Source organism: Electrophorus electricus, chromosome 2 (assembly GCF_013358815.1).
Source record: "Electrophorus electricus isolate fEleEle1 chromosome 2, fEleEle1.pri, whole genome shotgun sequence".
NCBI classification, from domain to species: Eukaryota; Metazoa; Chordata; class Actinopteri; order Gymnotiformes; family Gymnotidae; genus Electrophorus; species Electrophorus electricus.
In genome coordinates this window covers 8791016-8812678 of record NC_049536.1, presented here as the reverse complement: position 1 = coordinate 8812678, position 21663 = coordinate 8791016, and the positions used below count along the sequence as shown (strand labels likewise).

The window sequence follows — 21663 nt, the reverse complement described above, 5'->3', positions numbered from 1 at the left end:
CAAGTAATTCTGATTATTGACATTTTTTATGTAAAAAAGTAAAGACTTATCTTGTTTGAGCTGCAGGATTAGTTAATGACAATACCAGCAAGTATGTGTATCATATAATATAAAGATTATCACACAGAATTCAGTGCTGCTAAATTTATCGAAGCATGAATAATTGATGTTTCTGTAGTCAGTTCAAAACCAGTGCAGAGACAGAGAGAAGGAGAAAGTGAGAGAATGTGAAGTGGTTTTGAGGAATATTAGCTTGCTAGTTTAAAATTTAAATGAGCCACAAATTAGTGAAACCCCCCCCCCCCCCATGTATTATGGTGCTGAATAAGTGAATAAGATGTCTGTCTGTGGATTCAGTCAGTCAGAAACTCTGAGCACATACTCTCAGACATGAGCCTGTCCTTTGAGGTCCTCTGTTGGACTAGTTGGAATTATGCTGTGTATCTGCCCCAGTGATGCATAGTACTGTCTTATATTTAGTTATAAATAGTTTTTCAGACATTTTACATTCTTGAGCCTTTTAAACAGATTACCTAATTATAATTTCAATGAAATATCCTCCTTCCTGCTGCACTGCTAACTGTAACAGAAATTACTCTTGGTCTGTCTGTGTGCATAGGAAAGAACTGCACAAATTGACACCAAATATGAAACCCTGAAAACATTTCACTTTTTCTGGCTGTTTTCAGTTTTGCTTCAGCAGATTCTGTTATTCAGTAGGATCCTAATTCCAGGGTACACTGTGTCACAGAGAGAGATGCCAGACCAGGCAGAGGGTGGGCAAAGAAAAGAAGTGGAGTCAGGCAGATGGATAAAGTGATACTGATTGATATAGTGATACCGATTGATACAATGATACTGATTGGGGCAAAAGAGTGGGAGAGAGAAGAGACCGAAGGGATAAGGGGGCTGGGAAAAGGAGAGGGGGGCTTCTGTTTGGGCCCGCTGCCCTGGGTGCCCCAATCAACAGGGCTCGGTGCCAGTTCTCTCCTTTCATGCTCATTTCTCGGATGGGAGATGTGGATATTGTTTCTCTGTATGCCACAAGATCTCTGCTAGCCCACGATTTCCAGCTCCTCTTGTCTTCTCCACGGCGCGGTTTAATCGAAGCACCTTTTCTGCAGATTGGCTCCCAGCGGAAGGATAGGATTGTATTACTGCGATCGTGCCAACTGTCAGGTTTAATATCAGCTACAATGCCCATTTTAGTAATTTCCCCACAAGCTAGCACTGTTAGAGAGCAGTGATTCAAAGACATTTTGTTAGAGCCTGATCCTTTTTTGCAGGCACCATATGGCGTCTGCTTTTTTTGCAATGACTTTATAAAGGGTAGCAGAGAGTGATACACTTGCTGAATAATATGACACAGATTATAAACATAGGGAAGACCTTTTTAGATCGAAAGAGCAACCATGTTGATTATGCACTGAGACACACATACGTTCACAGTTCATATTGACTGAAATAATTTGCAGCCGAGCATTTCGCCTCATTAGTTATTCATCATCTTGGACTGTGTTTGTGTTTGACTCACTGAAGACTGGTGTTTGATGTTTGCTTCCCTAATGACCAACTGGGGCTAATTATCCTAGCGTGTCACTACAGGAATAGGCAGGCTGATTGAAGTTAGCATTTCAGATGAAGTAGTTTGGTAAATTATGCTCATTGGGTTGTTACAGTAGCCAGTAGTAGAGTAATAAACGTTAATGATGCTGTTTGCATAAGTCATTAAGGCAGTGCTCTGTCTGTCAGTAGCTAGCTCATCCATGGATGGAGTTCACATTTATAAATAAGCTAAGTGGTGGTATGGAGTGACTTTAAACCATTGGCAGTCAAAGAGATGAACTTTTGTATGCAAGTCACTTGGTTCCAGTTCACTTCACAAAAGTATCCAGCAGTTTATCCTAGCAAGAGATTCAGAGACTGATGTTACCTTTTTTTTTTAAGTTAAGAAATGCAAGCTTGTTTAGTAAAATTTGCATTATTTGTCACCCTAATGGAATAACAAACAAGCAATCAGACAGACAAAGCACTAATTTCAGTAGCTGTGCTCTGTTATTATACAGAGGCCCATGTACAATTTTGCCTATTTTGTTTTTAATAGGTCAGAATCAATAACATGTTGAATGACATGCAGCTTTCTGAGTCTCCCTAAATTTAAAAATTCTGAAGACCAGTTATGAGTAACACACACCCAAAAAAATGTAAGAATTGAAATCTGTTGCAAGATTCAGTTAAAATAGACATGTACTAACTGCCAGTTTTTACATGTTAGTGTTTTATGCCCTTGAATTTTATGTTTCAGATGAGAATAAAATTTTTGTTCTTACAGTTTTAAAACTATAGTCAGTGTATTTGCCTATGTATGGAAAAACACTGAATATTACCACACTTTTCACCCAGGTTTTCACCTGGTTTGTAGTTTAGTGGTAGGGAAAACCTACTCATCTGACCTCTTTCTCTAAACATCACTGAATCCTGAAGCCTCTAGCCACAGCAGAACTCCCAAAATAGTTGAGAAGCATTCCTGATCTGAGCATAGTTACTAACAGCTCGCTGCCAAGAACAGCAGCACCACTCAAGAATGCTTGCCTGAAAATACATGGTTCTCCTTCCTATCTTCTGTGCATGTTGTTGCTCCATTTCCACAGTAATTCTGGTTTGTTTGTTTTTGTCTGTCTGTGTAAGTGTCTTTTATAGACGATCGCATTGGTTATGGCCCTGTGTTTGAGGAGCAGCCACTGGACACCATCTACCCTGAGGAGTCACTGGAGGACAAGATCATCATGAGCTGCCGAGCACGAGCCAGCCCACCTGCCACATACAAGTAACATATGCTCCCAACTGCCCATGCTGGGAGCCTCTAACCTAGCTAGCAAAGTTTGTTTGTTAAAGCAGCAAACTCACAGAGGATTGATTTTCAGTTTGGCATTTAGCTTTTGCAAGCTAATGATTACCTAGCTATAAAATATAGCCTAGCATGCTTCTTCATGCCATAACACCAATTCACTAATATCACCTCTTTGTGAAATGCCCCATCTCTTCCTCTTAGCTGGTCCAACAACAACAAAAAATACAAAAAAAAAAAAATTATAAATAATGATCTTCAAAATGATGAACAGCCTTATTCATCAGCTATTGACCTTGGCTGCCCCCCCCCCTCACCCCACCCCAAACAGACATTGTGTTCATGTGCGGGGGTTGACCTTCTACAGCTCAAATGAATCCACTGCTGTCACCATGTCCCTCTCAGCACCTGCCAACCATAACTCAGTTTCCCATCTATCACCTCTCTGTTCATTCACTCTGTTCCAACTTGATCAGAGGCCATTTGAAGAATGAGGCTCCATTTTTCTAACTCATTTCCTGTTGAACTGGTGTGACTTTCATGTCACATGCAGGGTTGTATGTTGCTAGCCTGAACGCTTGGCAAATGTTCTTATAGATACTTATAGATACTGAAAGTTTCGGTTAATCTAGATCATCCATGTCATTCCGTATCTGAAGCACAGTCCCGTAGTGTATTATTATCAACCATTGCAGGTTTTTGTGGGATTATGGGTTTTTCTAATTAAAGATGAATGCCCTTGCTTTGTTCATGCCCATGTGGACTGCAGCTCTTGTCTCTCCCTGCAGGTGGAGACTGAATAACAGGGAGATTGCAATCGAGGAGGGTGCTGCAGGCCACTACAGCCTGGTAGGGGGCAATTTGGTCATCAGTGACCTGGACAAGAGCAAGCACACGGGGAACTACTCTTGCCAAGCAACCAATGAGTATGGCACGGTCATCAGCCAAGAGGCATCTGTCCAGTTTGGCTGTGAGTAAGAGGGACAGAGCCAAGCTGCTCCATTACGTAATACTGGTGTTGCACTACTGAATAGACCCTTTTGTCCTTGTTAAGTTTGCTTAAGTCGCATTTCTGAAAGCCAAAACTTGCGCCTTTTAGCTATGGGTAACCTTTGTTGAGGAGAGGCAGAAATTAATTTCCGGTGTCAACCTTTTTAAATGCTTCTGTAGGTTCTGCTGAGCTTTGGGTCAAAAAGGATAATGGTGCAAATTATATGAAATTACATTTTTCTCCTTTTGCTTGTGGAAGTTGTATAATATTTTTTAAATCAAAGGATGTATCAGGTTGAGTGTAAAGAGAGACATAATGACTGTGTGAAAGAGCCTGAATTTAATTCTGTGTCCTTCTAGATTTGGACATGTTCTCCACAGAAGAGAGAGAAGCTGTATATGTGAAAGAGGGCCAGGGGGTGGTGCTGTTATGTGCACCTCCTCCACATTTCCCAGGTTAATTTTATATCTCATTCAGAATATTTTAAAATGTAAATGTTCAGCCAAGATGGAAATAAAAACTGTTTGAAGTGAGCGTTTCTTAGCATTCCTGAAATCTTGACTTTTTTCTTCTCCCCGGTTTAGATGATCTTTCCTTTCGCTGGATGCTGAATGAGTTCCCCATCTTCATCTCCCTGGATAAGCGGCGCTTTGTATCTCAGACCACAGGGAACCTCTACATCTCGAAAGTTGAGGCCTCAGACAGTGGCAACTACTCATGTTTTGTGACCATGACCAGTCCCTCCATCGCTAAAAGCGTCTTCAGCAAGTTCATCCCCCTGGTCCCCTTAGCTGAGCGTAAGCTGCTGCCTGTTCTGTTTATTAAAGCAATGAAAAGTTATCTCAGCTCATAGTGGGGTGAGATAAGCAATGGTAGTGCCCAGGATGTCTAAGCAACCAAATCAATGCTTGCTGACTTTGAAATATTAACCATTAACACATTACAGTATATGGTACACAGACAATGTGCTGTTTAAGTGAGAGTATTGCAGTTGACAGTTATTTTATTGTATTCTTTTAAAATATATAACTTTAGCGTGATTAGATCACTAAGGTGTCATTGTAGTGCTTTTGTGTGGTTTTTCTAGGCGACACAGTCTGGACAGATGTTGATTATATTTTTACCTCTGAGGCAGAAGCCACAGTGTAAGAGTCTTTTGTGTATGTGAGCTTGTTTGTATAAAGCTTGACAGAGTTGTGAAGGACAGTATAAAGACAAGAACATTTGGAAAGGAGTCAGTCATTGCTGTTCCCTAGAGGTCCTTTTGTGGGTCCATCAATTATTCCTTGTTTGGGTCCTGAGACGGGGCCATTTATGCACCAATAGTGTGTCTGAAAAGAAGCAGGCAGGCTTTGTTTTCCTTGGCCAGTGAGAATTCCAGGCAAATTCCAATTCAGCTCCTCCCTCTCACTCGGTTCCTCCCTCCAACATGGCTCCTCCACATCTAAAGCACTTTCATATGCATATGCTTGCCTATGATCATTCCTGTAGAACAACCCTTGGGCTTCGTGTTGCCTCATATTTAGAAGTACACTTGGCTGTGTGTATGTGCATGTATGTCAGTGTATGTATGTCAGGGTGTTTTATACAGCAGGTTTGAGCTGTCTGCCACAGCCAAAGATTTGGAGCTGAAATGCCCTAAACCAAGTGTAATATTTAAAAAGAGCAAAAGAGGAGGTCATCACTAGGCGTTTCTTTGGTGTATGGGTGATATGGGTTTGGTGACAGAGTTAGACTCAGGAGAGGGCTTGTGAAAACAGGTGTCCCAGCAGAGTGATAGCATATGCTGTCTCCTCTAGGTCCCATTCGGAAGTACCCAGCTGATATCAAAGTGAAATTCCCAGACACATATGCACTGGTCGGTCAGAATATCAGCCTGGAGTGTTTCGCATTGGGAAAGTAAGTGCCATTAGAGAATCTTTTTACTTCTGTTCCTATACTTACTTAAACTGATGTCAGTGAACTAAACATGGATGGCCTTCCAGATGCCAGCAAAAAATGTATTCTTTTCTAGACTCATTTGCTTCATATAATGTTTAAAAGACACACTATAAAAACCAACAACAAGCTTGGTGTGTATGTGTTGGCCCACGCCTGGTGTGGAACTGTGCCATCCTCAGCCCCATCCCGCAGATCCGCTGGAGGAAGGTGGATGGAGCGTTGCCAGCCAACCATGAGATCCTCATGGCAGGGGGGGTCCTGCAGCTCCTTAACGTGCAGTATGAGGACGAGGGCGTCTATGAGTGTGAGGCGCTCAACTCCAAGGGCAAGGACTGGCACAAGGCCCACCTCCATGTGGAAGGTAGGGCTCCTGCTGAGGGGAAGGAAAAAGCAACTCGGCACTGCAGTGCTTAGCACAGCCTTGGCTTTAATGTAGAGGTGGCAAAAACTGCCTAAAGCAGAGATTTTATGGCAATGTTGATGCTGATTGCTGAACTTTTGGAGGCAGTTTAAATGAACATTGTTTTCTGCAGAGGATGAGGTGAAGTAAGATAAAGTCCATGTGGGACGGAACAAGTGTATTAGATAAATGCATTATATATGCTGGGGATGTAACAACATATTAATTCAGATTGATGCATCAGTTATGAGGCTATAATGTGATTCACTTGGGTCCATCTATAAAGATTGTTCTCAGGCAATTTTTAAAAATGTTTTTTTATTTGCTTTTAGAGAAATTTGCAAAAAACAGTTTTTTGTCATCCAATGCTTGTGAATTACCCTTGATCTCAGTTTCGTGGCCTTTTTGTGAATTAAACAAAAGTGTAAAATTTGTTTGCTTGTTGTATTTATATATCTTAGGAAAAGTTTGTGAAGCTTTTGAAAGAATGTCCAACTCTGCATGAATGGCTTTTAACTACCATTAGAAATTGTGTTAGTCTTCTGTAGATGGACACTGCATAGATCACTGCAAAGGCCTCCCATAAAATTCTAGCTGTTGTGAAGCCAAGGGTGAGAGGTAAATAACTGTGAAGGACCTGGAGATGTATCTTGATATTTTATTTTCATAAATCTACCACAAGAAATATTCATGGTTGTTCATGGGTTTACCATAAGGAAAATTACTAGACAGGCTACCATTGATGAAATCACTGCTCTTCACAAATAAACAAATAAATAAAATAAAAAATTGATACCACCACTTATTTTTATGAAGATCATATTTATAGCCCATTTATTCATTATTTCTCACAATTGTTTATTAGTGAGGGTAGTCAAATTGTGTCAAATTATAGTAACATTTAGAATAACAAGTATACACATATTTTAAAGATACTGCAGTATAAAAACTGAAAAGTTAGAAAAGTTCAAAGAAGAGTCATCACAATATGCAGTCTCTTTTCAGGTATATTTGGTATTGTATCTTTTCTTAGCCGTGATTTCTGATCTATTGTTTCTCCCATACAGCTTCTCCAAAGTGGCTGGAACACATCAGCAGCAGTGAGCAGGACATTAGCAGTGACTATACCATGTCCTGCCTCGCCACAGGGAAGCCCAAACCCCATGTAAGCTTCCTGAAGAACGGCCGGGAGGTATGGCTTTTAAATCCCTCTTGTGTCCAGGGCCCTGAGGGGCTTTTCCATGGCACTGGTACTGGCACTACCCTTCCTGAATCAAGTCCAGGTTGCACCAGAGGTGTTCCAATGTTCCGCAACAAACACAAAGGTCCTTATGTTGGCTGTTGCCAAAAGGGTTCAGAAAGTGAAGGGTATAACTTGCCAGTAATTGCAAATTAACATAAACACATCAACACCTAGGGTTTGATTGTTGTTTTTTAAAAATATGTTTTGGTGTAGGTCTGGCTGAAGGCATTTGATTGTTGGCACTCAGTTTTTTCAAGCAGAGCACAGTCAGTGAGTCAAGCTGTAGGCCCATCTCGGGTTGGAGTGGCTGCCCACACTATTACATAACTCCCATGGCAACAAGCAGTTCTTCTCCAGAAGCCTAAGAGTGTATGCAAGAGGCATAACACAGCAGGGACCACCCGCAGAACACTTTTCATTCAAATCAGCCTCGTTATCTCACAGGCATTGTCACTTTAACACTATGGGTGCTTCCTGAACTCCAGGTGATGTCAGGTAATATTTGCAATCTCGTACAAAGGTTGTTAATAGAGACATTTTAGAAGGGAATAAAGAAATTCTCCACTTGAATGATTAGATATTCCCTAACTATAGTAAGGAGTACCCGTCATATTGAATGATTAATGCTTTTAGAATTGTTTCTATATTACCTCAGAGTGCAGTTCACTGTGCAGAGTTTGACACTTAGAAACACTTGAAACAAGAATCAGCATGATTCTGTTATATTGAAGAATTAAATATATACTGTGTTTTGCTTATTCACTCCTGGCAGTATGGCAAGCATGAGTTGCATTTCACAGACTTGACATTTGATGACTCTGGGATGTATCAATGCATTGCTGAGAACCGCCACGGAGTGATCTATGCCAATGCCGAGCTGCGGGTGTTCGGTAAGTCACAAGTCCATCTTGACCTAATGTTTTTCAGAAGTCAGCGAGGGGTCACAATTCACTTTGGAAAGCAAAGTCTTGAGATAATCACCTTTGTTCATTCTTGCCATTGCTGCTTGCATGCATATATCTTCAGTAAAAGACATTTAGCCCTGTCATACAGTTAACATATACATCAAACTCTGATGATTCGGCAATGTTTGTTGTTATAGCGAGCACTCCCTTGTTCGAGTTGAACCCAGTGAAACAGAGGCTGTTGGGGCCAAAGAACGGGCGTGTGGTGATCGAGTGCAAACCCAGAGCAGCGCCCAGACCCACATTCTCCTGGAGCAAAGGAACGGAGCTTCTCTCCAACTCTAGCAGGTATCACATCTGCTTGTTCCCTGTCACGCTGCTGTTTCTTTTTCATATACAGTACTGTTCTATTCCATTATGGAACTATCACCACATGTGGAAAAGTCAAGTATGTGAAAGTACGAGTTGGAATTAATAAACTGTATGAATTAATAAACTGAAATATTACGGCAGGATTTTCATTTGGGAAGACGGCAGTCTGGAGATTCGCAATGTTACTAAGTCGGATGAAGGGAAATATACTTGCTTCGCTGAGAATGACAGAGGGAAAGCCAACAGCACAGGGTCTCTCACAGTCACAGGTGAGGACCTACACTACACAGAGCTATGCTCTTGTCATGGATAGCACAGTTATGTACTGTAACAGAAAACTTAGCAGTGCTTAGATATTATAGCTTGAGCTGAAAGATTAAATAATATTCTTAACCATGCTGTGGTGAGCAGCCTTGCCAGATTCAGTTAATACTTGAATAGACAGTTGTGTGTCAGTTGTCTTTACTGACACCAACACTCAATATTTGCTGAGAAAGATAAACTTGACAATGCCCACATCTACCTGACATCTTTATTCAAAGTATCTTACAATTATGACTGAACAGAACTTGAACAATTGAGAGTTGAAGGCCTTGCTCTGTGGCCCAACAGTTGCAGCTTGGCAGCACTTGAACTGGCAACCTTCCTATGACAAGTCAAATACCTTAACCACTAAGCTACCGCTGTCCACAGTGTTGTGCCAGATAATATGCAAAATATTAGAATTTAGATAAATATAAAGTTAATAAATAAATAAAATAGATATTGTAATAGATCTTATCATTCATGTTCAGAATGTTTGTTTTCATGTTGACCATGTGCATGTGTATACAGTACATCATACAGATAAGGAGATGGAGAGAGAGAAACAGTAAAATATCCTTTTAATTCTTAACTCTATCTTTAATATCTTCTTTTGTTGGTAATAACCTATGGGTATTGGGTGGAGATTTTAAATTAAGTGTGGATAATCTTGCTACTTAGTGAATACTGTTTACTGTGACTGCTGTATGACCCAATTCTGCCCTCTGCTGGCCCAAAACACACAATACAGTCTCTTCAGTATTTTCAGAAGCAATGCAGTAGAAACAGTAGGTTCTTTACTGTGACTTACTTACTGTCTCTCCAATCATCAAAATGCTGTGTACCTGTTAAATGGAAGGAAAAGGGTTAAAATGACTTACACTGTATTTCTCAGACGCCACCAAGATCACTCTGGCACCCTCTAATGCTGATGTGAGTGTGGGTGAAAATGCCACGATCCAGTGTGCTGCGTCACATGACACCATCCTGGACCTCACCTTCATCTGGTCACTTAACGGCCAGACCATTGACTTTGACAGGGAAGGAGAGTACTACCATCGTGTCATGGTGAGAAACACAGGCTAATCGAGTACTACCAGTTCGTTATGGTGAGAAACATAGATGAAAGGAGTACTACCAGCATGTCATGGTGAGAAACATAGTTACAGGGTTTGTAGACATAATGTAACAGGGTTTGTAGCCACAGTGTAGATATTATAATGTGTGTAAACTACACAAAATTTGTTGTTCTAGCTATACTATCAGTGTTCTTTCTACACTATTCTATACTATAGTGGGTAGTACAGCTTTGGAAGAATATACCATATGTCCTACATATCTTAAAGGGTTGAAAATCCTTTTCTGAAGGTGCTCATTATAGCTTTCTACAATAAAATGTCTGTTTATATAAAAAATCAAGTGTTTAGTTTAAAAGGAGGCAAGGCAAGCTTCTGAAAGGCATGACTAATGGTGTTGTCCTTCTGGACCTGAAGAGTGATTGGCCCATTCATTCATTCTCAGTAAACCACCTTGGTGTGTAATCTGATGGACTAATGATGGATGATGGACTAATGATGGATGATGGAATAATGTTGGCTGATGGAATAATGTTGGATGATGGTCTCACTCCTACTTCCTTCGCCCATACTTGTCCCTAAAGTGGGGCTCGGAGACTTTATTTCCTCAGCACCTTAGTACTGCACTTTAAATTCTTAGGCTTAGGATTCCACTTTTAATTTGTTGTTTAGACTAATGTAAGTTAATTTGCTTGTTTCTTTTTCTTTTTAAATAATTCTATGATTTTATTATTTTTAATTAAATTCCCTCTTCATCTTTTCTATTCACCTTGAATTGCTTTGTGTGTGAGATGTGCTACATAAATAAGCCTGCCTTGCCTTGCCTAAACTCTTCATGTTGTTAATGTTGCAGCAGGGCAGCATGGTGTACTGTGCTAAACACAAAGATGAAGTGATTGATGACATTTAATTGAATTCTCCTCAATTTCAGAATCTAATAAGGAAATAGTTCTTATGGTGATTTTCTTGCCACTTACAGTGTAGATACTGATATTGTGGTGTTTAGCCTTTTGTTCAGCCTTTTTCTTAATTCTTATTGTTCACTGCCACTGATTATAATGTCTGAGGAGTGCACCATTTGCCACTTATTAACAAATGGAATGCATATCATTCTAAACATCAGTCTGAACTGATATGAGATTACAGCTGCACTCTTTGATCTGAACGTGTGTGTGTGTGTGTGTGTGTGTGTGTGCGCGCGAGCAGGACGGCCAAGCAGGCACATCGAGCTGTGAGCTTCTGATTAAGAACACACAGCTGAAGCATGCTGGCCGCTACACCTGCACAGCCCAGACACCTGTGGACAATGTCACTGCCTCCGCAGACCTGGTGGTGAGAGGTACAAGTCCCCAAAACCCCCTGAACACACACACACACACACACACACACACACACACACACACACACACACACACACACACACACACTTTCCTTTGAATGGAACGAAAGCAATCACCATCTTTTTATGTACTGTACAGTAGGATGAAATCCTCCTTACCACTCCACTATTTAGATGAAATGTATTTGTCGTACCATGTCACACACTGATGACATGTAAGTGTTGTCAGAGAGGGTAGAAAGAGGGGGATAAAAGTTTATGTACCTGTATCCTCTATGTTAATGGGGTTAAGGGTTTATGTACCTGTATCCTCTATTTTAAGGGGGATAAGGGTTTATGTACCTGTATCCTCTATTTTAAGGGGATAAGGGTTTATGTACCTGTATCCTCTATTTTAAGGGGGATAAGGATTTATGTATCTGTATCCTCTATTTTAAGGGGATAAGGGTTTATGTACCTGTATCCTCTATTTTAAGGGGGCTAAGGGTTTATGTACCTGTATCCTCTATTTTAAAGGGGGATGAGGGTTTATGTATCTGTATCCTCTATTTTAAGGGGGATAAGGGTTTATGTACCTGTATCCTCTATTTTAAGGGGGATAAGGGTTTATGTACCTGTATCCTCTATTTTAAGGGGGTTAAGGGTTTATGTACCTGTATCCTCTATTTTAAGGGGGTTAAGGGTTTATGTACCTGTAGCCTCTATTTTAAGGGGGTTAAGGGTTTATGTATCTGTATCCTCTATTTTAAGGGGGATAAGGGTTTATGTATCTGTATCCTCTATTTTAAGGGGGTTAAGGGTTTATGTATCTGTATCCTCTATTTTAAAGGGGATAAAGGTTTATGTACCTGTATCCTCTATTTTAAGGGGGACGAGGGTTTATATATCTGTATCCTCTATTTTAAGGGGGTTAAGGGTTTATGTACCTGTATCCTCTATTTTAAGGGGGATAAGGGTTTATGTATCTGTATCCTCTATTTTAAGGGGGATAAGAGTTTATGTATCTGTATCTTCTATTTGAATTTCTTTGGACTGCACTTGATATTTTACTTTAAAAACTTTAAGAATATCAAAGGTGGTAACAATGGATAAGTCCTGATAAACAGGACAAATTTGAGTGTGTTTCCATTATAAAACTGTATCAATCAACTGAATTCCCTAACATGAACTCTAAGGCGCAGTGAAGACCGAGTAATGGCCTTCACTGGGTTTAGTGCATGGCTTCCATGCTGTAGGGCAGAGGAGGGTACAAAGGTTGTTAATAGAGACATTTTAGAAGGGAATAAAGAAATTCTCCACTTGAATGATTAGATATTCCCTAACTATAGTAAGGAGTACCCGTCATATTGAATGATTAATGCTTTTAGAATTGTTTCTATATTACCTCAGAGTGCAGTTCACTGTGCAGAGTTTGACACTTAGAAACACTTGAAACAAGAATCAGCATGATTCTGTTGTATTGAAGAATTAAATATATACTGTGTTTTGCTTATTCACTCCTGGCAGTATGGCAAGCATGAGTTGCATTTCACAGACTTGACATTTGATGACTCTGGGATGTATCAATGCATTGCTGAGAACCGCCATGGAGTGATCTATGCCAATGCCGAGCTGCGAGTGTGGCCTTCACTGGGTTTAGTGCATGGCTTCTATGCTGTAGGGCAGAGGAGGGTAATGAGGTATAAATCAAACACAGAGTAAACAAAGTAAACACACCACACTACTGCTTTAGACTGGACAAGTTTGTCAGCCTAGATACCACATTCTGCCAAAATGCTCACAAATGCTCAGGCATACTAACTCTCTCTCTCTCTCTCACACACACACACACACACACACACACACACACACACACACACACACACACACACACACAAACAAACAAACAAGCATAAAAGCTGTCTGTTTTGGACCAAGACCAACTGCAGAGAGAGATAAAATTATGGTCAGTCTTTTTCATCAGGGAAAGGGGTTTTAGCGGGAAATTTCAAATTCTTTCAAATGCCATATGTAGTTGAGAGATGTCAAGTTATCGAGGGTTACCTAATTTTTTTCTGCCATCTGTTAGGTTTTTTCTTTATTCCTCTGTGGTTACAAGGCTGTCGGAACAGATCTGACCACTTCTGCACAATTGGTACAAACAGATTTTGCCACACAGTAACTTTTCTTAGACATTTACTGTTGCTAATGGGAAACAACAGTGTGCCAGTGACCAAAATGCAGTCTCGGGTTTAGAGCAAACTGCAAAATAAATACCATTAATAACAGCTAGGCTAAATGCTTTAGGTGGAGGAAATCTTGGAAAGGAAGGTCAGTGGAAGAATAGGTTTCCTAGTAATATCCGGACTGTTTTGTACCACACGACCCACAAGAGTACTGGCTATAACGGGAATCGTCAGCCTCTTCCTTTTTTCTCATGTTTGATCTTTCTCACACTTTTTAAATACTCCCTGCATGCTGCTGTTCAGAACAGGGTGTGCTTGTATTTTGCCTGTGGGAGAGCTGGCCAAATAATTTGTGTAATAAGATATGTTCTGTTTAAATCTTTCATTATTGAGTCAAGGATTATGATGAGGGATGAAAGTACATGACTTGTTGAGCTGTTAGTGTGGCATTCATTCTCATTGTAAATCCAATATGACTCATGCTGTTACTGCCCTGAAGCCATCTGAGACCTTCAGCAGTTATGTCATCCTTTGATATCTGTTTTTACAGAATACGTCAAAGCTTAGTAAGGAACAAACAATGGACAACTCAAAAACCAGCTCAAATACAACTCAAAACTAGCAATAGGCAAGCAGCTAATTCTCAGCAGTAGTTTAAAGATGCTGGTTTGTTGATGTGACATGTGGATCCCTCCTCATTCATTTCCTTCAATTAGTGATGTATTTGGGGGCGAAAGAAATACAGTATAATACTTCATATACTTATATACTATAATACATCATTTGCAAGAACATCTCCTGCAGTCTTTTGCTTGAAAATGGCAAACATTTATAGACCAGTTCTTGCTTCCTTTATGTCTGTGACTGTGGGTTCTAGAACAGTCTGGCTAGAACAGTCTGGCTCCATCTATAACAGTCTGGCTTTTCTATTACATGATATTTTCACTCCTGTGGGAGGAAAAGGTAAAATTGCACAAAAGAAAATAAACAGAGAAATAATGGATGACAAAGCTTCCACTTAGGGTTCATGTTTGATTTACAGGATGTTAATGGCCATTGAAATCAACTCCAGTGGCTTGGTCAGATATATTACAGTACATATATAGGAAGTGGGTAACGTGCTTTAGACCTCAAGCACAAACTCCTCAGCACCAGTTATTATTTATCGCTCTGAACTAGAATGTTGGAAGCAAAGGGGAGAGTCAACTTTATAAATTTCCTTCAACTATTTTAGGCTGTAATTATTTTCAGGAAAAAGAACAGTGGCGAGAAGGGGGACAGATCTATGCTCAGGCTGTTCAGGCTGGGAAGGCGGATTATGCTGAGCCGCCTGCTCTCCTGTTCCACCGTCAGGGCCTCCTGGACCTCCGGGTGGGGTGCGCGTGGAGGAGGTTGGGGTGAAGTCTGTCAGACTGCTCTGGAGCCAGGGTTCAGACAACCTCAGTCCCATCTCCAAATACACCATCCAATACAGAGAGATCCGAACCCAGGAGGACTGGAGAGATGCCACTACCTGTGGGTACATGAAGCTGAGGGAATGCTTAAAGTGACATGTTTAGATTATAGTTTTTTTTCCTTTTTAACAAAAAGTGGGTAGCCCCACTAAACCCTGCTTTACTGTATGTTATTCTGTCTTAACATGATCTTTGAGATGTTCCTGCTTTTTGTTCATGCAACTTTGTTTGGACCACAAGTGATGTGTAGCCATGTTTTAGTGTCGTAAATGATTAGTTTGTTAAATGAAAATGATTATTTGCCATAATACATGTTACTTTAAGATACCAGTTTGGACTTAAGCTGTTTCTAGTAAGGTTTACATTCTACAGTGGCCCATAATTCTGTCTTCTTAGCCCCACATAATGTTGAAGGCAACGCAGAAATGGCCACAGTGGTTGACCTGATTCCATGGACCGAGTATGAGTTTCGGATCATTGCTACAAACACGTTGGGTACAGGAGAACCCAGCAACCCTTCACCTAAAACTACGACACTAGAAGCAAGTATGTTCATGGTTTTCTTAGTATTGCACAAATATAGTTTTTCTCTCTCGGTATTCAAATCATATAATCATGTGCAATAAACTACTCTTGAGAATAATTACAAATAGCACATGTCTGGACAAAACTCTAGATTTACTGGAGGAGATTTAAGATTTAAGATGGAGGAGAATTGTTTAGTCAGTGTTATCACTTCAAATAATTAAAAGTTTGTATTAACATTAAGCTGCTGGCAGTAGCACTACTAATAAAAATGACATTATGCATTTATCCAATACTGAAACAGACTTTGTATTGACTGGCACTGTTAATGTGCCCAGCTGTTTGTAGAGTCCCACTGGAAATGCAGAGTCTCATATTCTTCTCTTATTTAAGTTCCTATGGTGGCGCCTTCAGATGTAGGAGGAGGTGGGGGAACAAACAGAGAGCTCATCATCACATGGACGGTAGGTATCAGGATGGATTTATTTTTGTAATTGCCTGTCCCCACTGTTTAAGGTTTAAATGTTGTTTAATTTTGTATCTGTTAAAGAGAGATTTTATGCATGTGAGGCCCTGACTCTATGATATCTGCTTTCCCCCCAGCCTGTGCAGCCTCAGTACTACTATGGGAGTAACTTTGGTTACATCATCGCTTTTAAGCCTCACGATAGCAATCAGTGGCATAAAGTGACTGTGGCTGATCCTCAGGCCAGACGTTACATCCATAAGGACCCCACTATTCCCCCGGCCACAAAGTTTGATGTGAAAGTAAAGGCTTTCAACAGTAAAGGAGAGGGACCCTACAGTCTGACCTCTGGCATATTCTCGGCTCAGGATGGTGGGTATCAGAAGCAGGCCTTGGCTCAGTTTGTATGTACCCTTGAGCTTCTGATATTTGGTGTTTTAGTAGCACCAATTGAATTAAGCATTCACCCTTAGGAAAGAGAAGTGTGTTTTAGCCAATAACAGGACTAAACAGGCATGACCAAAGAAGGCACTCATACACTGGGAAATATGGCTTTCCTATAAATCTACTTCTGCTACAGAGTATCTTATTTAACTTCAACCTACAGCAGTGTGTAGATTTTGTGTACAGTTATCAAAACTGTTTCAATGCTTGTTTTGACTTCAGACATCTACCTCACTAACCTCTTGTACTACACAGACCAGTGTAACCACTCATTCACTTACTCAGCATACTCACCTCACCCAAGTCATTGGTGTGATTAGGAGCATCCACTGTCTGGGCTCTTATCTCCATTTGGAATTTGGTCTGAAGTGAAGCTCAACATTTAACCCACTTATTAATGCACAGTGACAGACAGCCATGACAGCATTCCACCTGATGTTTTTCCCTGAGTATCGTGATTCTGTTGCCCTGGTAACCCACTGTGATGTTGGAAAGCGATAGGGCAGAACTAGCTGTGTGCTCTAACACATTGTTGGGAACCATGCCCAGATGGAGAGCCAGTGTGAGAGGAGAGTGGGAGAGGGAGTCACAAAAATCAGTGATTACAGATGGCTTTACTATCTGCATAGCAGTTTGAATGGTCCTTACATAGCTCCATGGGCGCCTAGCATGCTTGAATGGATAAACCAAAATTATGGTTCATCAGTTCATGCCCCAGGTTTGTGGGCATGCTTTCGTTTGGTCTGACATGGATCTTCCTGTCTGGTCTCAGTGCCCTCAGAGGCCCCCATCATTGTAGATGCCAGAACCTTGTCAGCGACTGAGGCCATTGTCGGGTGGCTGCCCATTGCACAGCAGACAGTCGAGGGCTATCAGGTGAGTTTGATTCTCATGTCTAGAATGAAAATGTTCCAAGCAAGTGATGATATCCTACTCACCTTTACTCAGGTCATTTTTGTTGTACAGCAGTTAAATGACAATAACTACATTAAAGAAACCATTTTTTAAAGTAGTATTAGCCATATTCCATTAATTTATACATAAAATGTTACTATGTCACAGTAACTATTTAGAACTCAGTGTACGACCTGGTGGTGCCCTGTGGCAGGTGAAGTACTGGAGAAAGTTAATGGAGAACGAGGCGTCAACTCTGCGCATTTCCAGCAGGGAGAACCAGACACGCCTGGATAACATGAAGCCTAACTCCCTCTACATCATTGAAGTGCGTGCCTTCAATGGCGCGGGATATGGCCCTGCCAGCAAACGATACGAGATCTACACCAAGAAAGCTCGTGAGCGGCATGCTTACCACACGCGCTCCATTTGCACATGCATACAAAACAAGGGAGAAGCGATTAGCCAAGCAAAGAAACCAAACTTGCTTATATACACTTTTCATTTTCCTAAACAAACCCAGAGCACTTAGAGGTCTCTTTGAAGAGCTCATTAATTGTCTTAGCAGACCACACACATGATGATGCCTTATACCCTGCCTCTCCTCTCAGCACCTAGCCGCCCTCCAAAAATCATCAGCACAAAGATGAACTCCAGTGGGACATCGGTCAACATCGCCTGGGAGCACGTAGAACCTTTAGCCAATGAGTCCACAGTGGACTGCTACAAGGTACAGACAGAGGAGGGCTGAGACGGACCTTGCGTGAAATCATTTTGTGGACGATTAAATGGGTAGTTGGCAGTGTCGCACAGTCAGGGCAGTTAAACTTTATACCAGTTTAACTGTAAAGTCTTGTGATCAAATGCGTGTGTAGATGCTTCACATGACCTGGATTGGTGTGACTAAGGATGGGAGAAATATAGGTTTTAATGACATACCACAGTATAAAACCCTGTTAGTCATACCATTTCAAACTTTAATAATTGCTTTACTGTTTGAGTGAGTTTTAAAAATGAAATATTGCAGCATTTTTTAAATGGGTTAAGTGAAATCAGCTTTTTGAATACATTTACATATGTATTTTTTCAGTATATTTTAAAAATACCATCATAATACTGCAACCATTGATAATTTTAGTCACTGATATTTTTCCTATTGTTCCTTCATCTGCTGTGATCCTTAACTGATTTGTTTGTCTCCTGGACCTTTAGATAAGCATAAAGCCCATTCCTACAAGCAAACCCTCATTGTGCACCCTTTTGCTCCAGGTTCTGCACAGGCAGGAGGGCCACAGCACTGGAATTCTGTACACCACAGGTAAGCAGTCCATAGACCTGCCCATGCTGAAGAACGGAGATTACTTGGTGGAGGTGAGAGCTCACAGCGAGGGTGGCGACGGAGCCGTGGCACAGGTGCGCATCTCAGGTAAGATCCTTCTCAAAGCACATACCTGTCCTAATGACATACACCTGCACTGTGGTGCTGCATGCTTGGTCTTGGTCCACTTCATGAGAAATGTGTTATTGGATTTGAGAATAACGTTGTAACTCATACTAGTTCTTACAAGGCAGGGGGAGTAGCCCTAATTCATTGTTTTGACAAGAGAATCATACAGAGACAAGAGAATCATACAGGGCACTAAGGCTCTAGCAGCACTGAAGTCTGTAATCCACTCGTGCCAGCACAACACCACCTACCATGCCACTACCTTGGCAGTGTCATTGCTCTGCTAAGAATGGTCTGCCACCCTGGTATTATCCAATCAGTAGTGGTGCTGTGGTAAGAAACTGACCAGAGATTAACAGGGTAGAAGATAGCTGACAAACTATCAGTGGTAACCGATGGGCTAGACTCTAATTGTACACTTATAAAATGCACCTATAAGACTGATGTTCCCAATAAAGTGGCCACTGAGAGTAGGTGCTATGTTGCTTTGGATAAAAGTATCAGATCAGTGTAACATACAGTCCAGTGATGATATTGTCTGTCTGTTATGAACCAAGCATCACCTCCTGTTTCTATGAAATTGTCTATTTTTAATGGTACTACAGTGTCTGCAAAAGATAATAATCCAGGTAATAATGCTATAATCAATATTTAATTGTATTATCTTTCCTCTTGATTTTGCGTGTGTGTGTGTGTGTGTGTGTGTGTGTGTGTGTGTGTGTGTGTGTGTGTGTGTCTATGCATGCATGCCTGCATGTGTGTGTGTGTGTGTGTGTGTGTGTAGGTGGAGGGGTTCTGGTGGCCCAGTCTCTCAGCCTCTGTGTCCTGCTCCTGGCTGCTGTGCTCGTCCTGGCACTCTGAATGTAGTGCTGTCCCTCCTGTGCCTTCACTCCCCACAGGAAAGAGGACTCTCACAGGATGAAGCCTTACAGGACTCTTAACTCCACACACTCTCAAGACCAGTGATGAATAATCCCTGCATGGAATAAGCTCTGCGGGAAGAAAAGACTCTGTGGAAACTCATAAAAGGAGAGGACATGGAAGATACTCTGTATTCAGTATCAACAGAAGCATGGAGAAACATCTAAGGAGTTCTCCCTTGTTCGAGTATGCCTTATCTCTTATTCTGATCTTTTACTGCTGGGCTGCTTGTGGTAAAGAGTGACTTCTCAATTTTACAATTTGACACATATTTCAGTGGTTGGTTTAATGTCACAGTAAAACTGAACTGCTGTCTATCCTGTGGCAACAATTGTAGAAGCTATTGAATTTGAGAGATGGAAGGATTCATAATGTTCTTCTGCAGTGTGCACTCCTACAAGTGACTTTTAAGGAAAGATCGGTGTAAGAGTATCTGATTATAAGAGTGTCTGATTATTGTCTTATATGTAGTTGGCAAGTCAGTGGCACTCTCTATTTCCATTTCAAAACTAAAGCACATCCCTCACTTAATGGATACAGTCAAACCAAAATCCTATCCTGCTACACAGATTCCATACATACTCTAAACAGTATCATGCATAGTAGACAATATAGCAATTTATTTCAAGTTAGTATATTTATATGCAATAATTTATAAGCTATTGATCTCTTTAATATATATTTCAATATATTATTTCTTTGTTCATATTAACATATCTCTAATAGAAAGTTTATTTTGCTTAGATATCATTTCAAAGCCCTTACACAAAAGGAAATGGACAGCTGGAATAGAGATGTGTGCATGTACCCTCTGTGATCTAAACAAGGATCATCGAGGTTTCAATAAAATTGTAAATTTATAATCATTACTGAGATTCTGTACTGAAGAGTAATTGTGTTTGTATGTGTAGAAAACATGTCCAATCCATGGATAAATTGTGTGTGTGTGTGTGTTTGAAGAGAGTAATTATCCACTGTGGCATGTCAGGAGCTATATCCTTAAAGCATCTCTGGGCAGGAGAGTTGTTTTTTTATCTTTGATCATCTTTGATCTTGGAGAAACACAGTAACCATGGGCCTACTAAAGCGCTTTACAATTTAGCCAGTGTCATTGGTAGCTATTTGACCATGAACAGGCCTGAGTGTTGAAAAAAACTCTGGAGCATAAGGAAAAGCCTTTGTTTTGACTGTATCATTAGAATCTCTGTATCAGTTACAGGTGCTTTGTAAAGAATGTGGACATATCATTTCATACTCATTTTAATAGTGGCATGGTTGAGGCAGCAGTTGTACTAAATGAAGGGCAGTGTAGTGTCTGCTGCTAAAAAAGTGAACCACTTCAAACTTTTCTGAAGAGAATCTGAAGGGAAACTGAAGGGAAAACTAGGCATTCCACTCCTAAAAACAAAAAAAAACATTTAAAGGTAAATACCTGCTTGTCTGTTTAGTGCCCTGTATGCCTAAGAATTGTATTGTTGTTTTTTATGATGGACGAAGATGCTGAAGCATTTAGGAAATCTGTGATTCTCATGCAGAATGAGCAGGCAAGCCATTAACAGGCTGAGACACTAGTCATCTAGTTATGATTGTGATAACATTGAATGAGCAGTTTATTGCTAGATGGTTTAGTAAATGTAACCCAATGTCTGTTAAAGTTCAACAAATTGAATATACTGGTATACCCCTGCATACTTTTTTATATTATTTTATGTTATAATATGTCACTTGTTTGACATTATTTTGGTAAATTCAATTAAAAATGCAGTGCTTTGATATTTCCCCCATACAGTAAAGGAAAACTCCATCTGACAATAGCTTCCAAGAAGAACATAAAAATGTACCATATTAACAAAAGTAGGTGCCCATTTTTTACTGCTAGGACATTAGAATTGTGATGTTTCGAGGAAAAGCAGGGTGCGGGGACGAGGC

General features: G+C 40.6%; 1 protein-coding gene across 4 annotated transcripts in view; it reads left to right on the top strand.

Moving 5' to 3' along the window:
* The window catches only part of cntn1a (contactin 1a), a 54470-nt gene extending 33067 nt beyond the window's left edge, over positions 1 to 21403 (top strand). For 2 of the 4 annotated variants that reach the window (XM_035523533.1, XM_035523532.1), the window contains exons 4-24: positions 2701 to 2827; positions 3637 to 3818; positions 4199 to 4294; positions 4424 to 4636; positions 5639 to 5738; positions 5960 to 6141; positions 7248 to 7372; positions 8196 to 8313; positions 8526 to 8676; positions 8842 to 8969; positions 9899 to 10071; positions 11286 to 11418; positions 14937 to 15098; positions 15434 to 15583; positions 15956 to 16026; positions 16166 to 16400; positions 17245 to 17348; positions 17581 to 17764; positions 17978 to 18096; positions 18636 to 18792; positions 19598 to 21403. In XM_035523533.1, coding sequence (XP_035379426.1) covers positions 2701 to 2827; positions 3637 to 3818; positions 4199 to 4294; positions 4424 to 4636; positions 5639 to 5738; positions 5960 to 6141; positions 7248 to 7372; positions 8196 to 8313; positions 8526 to 8676; positions 8842 to 8969; positions 9899 to 10071; positions 11286 to 11418; positions 14937 to 15098; positions 15434 to 15583; positions 15956 to 16026; positions 16166 to 16400; positions 17245 to 17348; positions 17581 to 17764; positions 17978 to 18096; positions 18636 to 18792; positions 19598 to 19674 — 2987 coding nt within the window. In that variant the 3' untranslated portion in view covers positions 19675 to 21403. Of the gene's footprint in view, positions 1 to 2688; positions 2828 to 3636; positions 3819 to 4198; positions 4295 to 4423; positions 4637 to 5638; positions 5739 to 5959; positions 6142 to 7247; positions 7373 to 8195; positions 8314 to 8525; positions 8677 to 8841; positions 8970 to 9898; positions 10072 to 11285; positions 11419 to 14936; positions 15099 to 15433; positions 15584 to 15955; positions 16027 to 16165; positions 16401 to 17244; positions 17349 to 17580; positions 17765 to 17977; positions 18097 to 18635; positions 18793 to 19597 lie in introns of all 4 variants that reach the window. The other 2 variants (XM_035523531.1, XM_027000996.2) reach the window with 1 other exon arrangement.
* Positions 21404 to 21663: the final 260 nt, after the last annotated feature.